Source organism: Gastrolobium bilobum, unplaced genomic scaffold (assembly GCF_033153095.1).
Source record: "Gastrolobium bilobum isolate Gb01-03AN ecotype WA unplaced genomic scaffold, APGP_CSIRO_Gbil_v1 utg814, whole genome shotgun sequence".
Taxonomy (NCBI): domain Eukaryota; kingdom Viridiplantae; phylum Streptophyta; class Magnoliopsida; order Fabales; family Fabaceae; genus Gastrolobium; species Gastrolobium bilobum.
This window is the reverse complement of record NW_026897615.1, coordinates 68,006-72,599: the sequence shown is the minus strand read 5'-3', so window position 1 is coordinate 72,599 and position 4,594 is coordinate 68,006. Positions and strand designations below refer to the sequence as shown.

Below are 4,594 nucleotides of genomic sequence, written 5' to 3'. Positions count from 1 at the left end.
AAATTAATTATGAAAATTATTTTTTAAATTTTTAATTATACAATTTATATTTTTACTTAAATTAATTGTATATAATTATTCAATAATTTTTTATTTTTTTCACTTAAATCTTTTTTAATTTATATTTTGTACAAATTTAAAATTAATCATATTATTGCATGTAATTATATTTGCTGATTATTGACGTGATGCAGCATTATAAAATATACTTGCTAACTATTAGGAAGTTAATGACATGACGCGGAAAATACAAGTGAAAAAATATTTAAAAAGTTAATTGTTTTCATTCAATATCAAATGATTTTTTAAAATTATTTATAAATCTTAATTGAATATTAATAGATTCTTTTATTTAAAAATATTCTTTAATATTTTTTCAATCTTGTTTAAATACACCCCTAACTTAAATCATTGATTGAATTTTACATCAACATTAAAATTATATTTATCCTAAATTTTGATTTAACTTAATAATTTGTTTTAATTTAAACAACAAATGGAGCTATCTATACATTTCTCCAGGTCGTGTTTTCACTGTAAATATTTCAAGGGTGTTCGGATGAGATGGTTTAGTGTTGAGAAAATATATATAGTAGCTATAGGCAAGTAAAGAGTGGGATAAGCCTAACTTGTATGCAGGTCCATCCACTAGACGATCTATTGTTATGAAATAGGTAAAGTGTGAATTTTACAAGTGTCACAAAACGTCATCACAGATATGTTATGAACTGTTTAGGGAATCATCTCACTGAATCATGTATTTGATTCAAAACAAAGGAAACATGAAAAGGAAACAATTTTTAAAAACATTTAAAGTGGATAAATTAAAACAAATCGAAATGCTTTCTAGATATTCAAAAAACCACTTAATATATTATGCATACCAAATAAAGTATTTTCTGAAACTCGAAGCTATGAAAACCACTTACTGTAATAGAACAAGTGAATAAGGTTACAATTGTTCTTAAGAATCTTACTTGATAACACAAGTTAATAGGGTAAATTCATCTTTGTACATATAACGAGTTATAATATTTTTGCCATGAAAAAAATATCACACCTAAGGATATTATATTCACGTGAGAACTAATATGAAACTAAGCGAGAAAGAATTCACGTTGAGAGCACAAGTGAATAAAGCATATTTGCATCGGCAAATATCACATTTTTACATATAAAAATGTTCAATCAAACAGGCTTTTGAAAGTTCTCTAAGCTAATGAAGAATAAATTTTTGGCCTTTAAAATTGCACTCGTTCATAACATATCCAGACAAATCAAAATAAATTATCACAAGAATAATGATTCAAATAATATGTGCTCCATACATCGATTGAATATAACAACAACAAAATACATGCAAAAAACCCCACAAAATACAAACATTTTGCTTTCATTGAGAGTTGAACTCAAGACCTCCCGCTTACTAAACGGGTGCTCTAACCAACTGAGCTATGAAAGCAGTTGGCACATATACCTTGGAGTTTAAAATTTAATCAATAGAATCTCTCGCGTGTAAAGTCAGACCATTCTCTAATGGTCTACTTTATAATTAAGGCTATTAACTCCTGAATATGAATCTTTTTCTTCTTTCGTTAGAGAAATAAAGATGAACATTTTATTAGCAAAAGAGTGAGGCATTTCTCACTTTATATTATTCTTTAGCTATTGTCCTTGGGAGTTTAGGGCAAAAGCTTATAACTCTGCTAATCGTTTGGCCTCTATCTACCGTTGCAGCACTTCGAAATATTATACAAAACTTGCCCTCTTGAATATTGAATATGTGCGCCAATTTAATTGTTTTATTTAAATATATTTTATTTTTTAAGTAAAATAATTATGTAATTATTTGTTTGCTAATTTATTATTTAAAACCTTTATTTGTGACATATGATAATTTATTCTATTTATTGATTATAACGTGTGAATTTTTTTTCCTTTTTCTTAATACATGATAGTTTTTTCTTAGGAGTAAGAGTAAGTATACAGATGTATTCAGAGGCGGATGCAGGTATGGGAGAAGGGGGCAAGTGTCCAACCCTTGAATTTTGATATGAAAATACCAAAATATCCTTCACTTACAAATTTTATTCCTTCTATCTCTCACTTTCTTATCACACATCTATCTCATTCTTTTCTAATTTAAGTGCTACGGCACTTTGTGCTTTTCTTCCCTCTTTTTCTTTCTATTATTTTCTAAATCCTAATTCCACTTACTCACATATCAAACTACAATATACACCTATATATAGACTTTACTTACCGACTTTTTCTTCTATATAATATAATATTCTAAACTTTTGCTACTTGGACTTTTCTTTCCTTTGCTACAAGTCTACAACTTTCTACATCTTTCTTCAACGACATGTTTTGTTTCATCTTTGCCAACTTGTCTTCTTTTTCATTTGTTTATTATTATTTGTTGGCAACCCATCTTGAGTGGCGTAGATTCTTCTGGTAAATGGCAAGTCTTTTATTTATCAAATTTTGTAGATTCTTCTTGAACGGCGGTGGTAGCTTTCTGGTTGCTTCTTTGATCTTCCACGCCTCATAGCTTTAGGAATTTTCTGGTTTAGCAACTCCTAATTCTTCTATGATTTTCTAGATTGGTGGTGGATGTTGCAAAGTCAAATTTGATTTCTAACAGAAACATAGTTTGAGCTTGTTATAATAATTATATTGTTTCGCAGAGATTCTTTCCTTCGGAGATTGGAAATGATGTGGACAGGGCTCATGCTGTGGATCCAGCAAAGAGTGCATTTCAGGTGAAGGCCATTGAGGCTGAAGGAATTTCTCGTACCTTTGTGTTGGCCAATTTATTTGCTGTTTACTTCCTTCTCCCTTTGTCACAGCCTGGAGTCAAATCTCAACCTAAAGATAAAGTAGTTATTCTTGGTGATGGAACCGCAAAGGTTAGATCCCATTTTTTTGCATTTCAGGTGCAGATGTGCCCACCCTTTATCAAATTCCTGGATCCGCCACTGTATGTATTATGTCAGGATTGATTACAAATATATATATATATGTGTAAGGATTAGTTGTGAATAAAGTATTGTGTGAAAAACAAACTGCTTGTTTAATTGTTTTTAAATAATTATGAAAAAATTAGTAAAATTTGAATATGTTAATTTATAAGTGATTTTAAAACAAAAAATCATGTTTTTATTATATTAAAATAATCATTTCTCACATATTACATTAAATAAAACATGTGAAATTGTTGGATTTTTTGTTGTTGTAAAAACGGAGGGCCAAGACCCCAAATAGCAAAAAAAAAATTACAAATAATGACACAAAGCAAACGACTTATAAACATCCTTCAACAGGAGTTCCCTAAGATGATGAGAGGGATTAGAATAAACAATAAAATTCCTATCTCCCTTGTGAGGGCACGTAGCAAGCCAGTGAACGCAAATATATTATTCTCCCTATTAGTACGTTTACAGCACACAACCTAATCCTGAGAAAGCCACTTGCGAATCTGGATGACAACTCGAGAATCTCTGGGATTAAGCTCACTACCTTGGAGAAGTGAAATGGCATTCAAAGAGTCACATTCTAGTATTGATTTTCTAGCTCCAATACCCCATGCCAACTCTAATCTTTTTAGAATACCCCACAGTTTCGCGTCCAGGGGATTAACATAACCAAGCTTTTGTTTAAAGCCACCAAGGAAAGCACCATTATGGTCTCTTATGAGACCCCCACAACTAGCAAATTTTCTAAGATAATAAGAGGCCAATCAATGTTAATCTTCAACCAACCTTCTTCTGGAGGGATCCAATCCATATCCATGCAGCTGGATAAACTATCAGCGCTCTTCTTCAATTCACCTCTAGCTGAATTTATATGGGAAATAAAATCAGAAATGTCAAGCTTACCTTTATGGGATCTTCGAAAATATTCATCATGGATGTCTTAATTATGCCAAATCCAGAGATACCAGCATGTTGGGATGAAAATATCTATCCAATTAGATTGCCCAGTATAATTCCAAGCTCCACAAACATTTCTTTGAAGTCAATCTTTAGTGTCCAGGGTAAAAAACTCGATAGGCAGACGACTACCAAACCAATCCCTCTAAATATTATGGGCATGTCTACAGTCTCGCAGAACATGGATGATAGTCTCCTCGTTGTTTGAGCAAATGTTGCAAATATTGGCCCCTTTATTCTATTTACTCATTCTACTACTAACCGGGAGTCTGTTAAGCAAAGCCAGCCATATTGTAGTCTTCATACGTTCCAGACCTCTCCAAGTCCAAATTTTCTTCCAAAGAACATCAACATGCGTCTTTGGAAAGCCCATCAAATTTGTATATGCAATCTTTACTAGAGAAGAAAAGACATGGTTTTTCAACCGTACTAGCCTGTCCTCTGTGTGATAGCTAGGCCAGAAGGATGACCCAGAATCTTGGATGCAATTTCATCATTTAACTGTACTGGTTGTCCCAAATCCATTGAGGAGCCATATCAACAATGATTTTATGAATATCTATCGTAGGAATCTGAGGTTAGGCAAAAGAGCTAAGGTTCTCATCCAACCCCAACCAGTTATCCATCTAAAATATGATTGATTCACCATTTGTTGGAAA

At 31.8% G+C, this 4,594-nt stretch overlaps 1 protein-coding gene and 1 non-coding gene across 5 annotated transcripts; one reads left to right on the top strand and one right to left on the bottom strand.

Annotated features, from left to right (window-relative positions):
* Positions 1–1,388: 1,388 nt before the first annotated feature.
* On the bottom strand, positions 1,389–1,462 carry TRNAT-AGU (transfer RNA threonine (anticodon AGU)). The gene has a single exon. It is a non-coding gene; the product is annotated as a tRNA-Thr (tRNA).
* An 853-nt stretch (positions 1,463–2,315) lies between these two features.
* On the top strand, positions 2,316–3,054 carry LOC133308653 (phenylcoumaran benzylic ether reductase Pyrc5-like). 4 transcript variants are annotated; one of them, XR_009751195.1, is made up of 3 exons: positions 2,316–2,457; positions 2,691–2,765; positions 2,853–3,054. XR_009751195.1 is itself a non-coding variant. In XM_061509299.1 (3 exons), exons 1-3 carry the CDS (start codon positions 2,462–2,464, stop codon positions 3,003–3,005), a joined length of 291 nt encoding a protein of 96 aa, XP_061365283.1. In that variant the 5' UTR covers positions 2,448–2,461; the 3' UTR covers positions 3,006–3,054. The 4 variants fall into 4 exon arrangements, 2 of the variants coding, with proteins under 2 accessions (XP_061365283.1, XP_061365282.1); XM_061509299.1 differs by having other exon boundaries at positions 2,448–2,524; XR_009751194.1 differs by having other exon boundaries at positions 2,691–3,054.
* Positions 3,055–4,594: the final 1,540 nt, after the last annotated feature.

Coding starts and splice junctions, on each gene's coding strand:
- LOC133308653 (XM_061509298.1), top strand. CDS start 2,462: ATGGCAAGTCTTTTATTTATCAAATTTTGTAGATTCTTCTTGAACGGC. Junction 2,525..2,690: donor ACGGCGGTGGTAGCTTTCTG/GTTGCTTCTTTG, acceptor ATTGTTTCGCAG/AGATTCTTTCCTTCGGAGAT.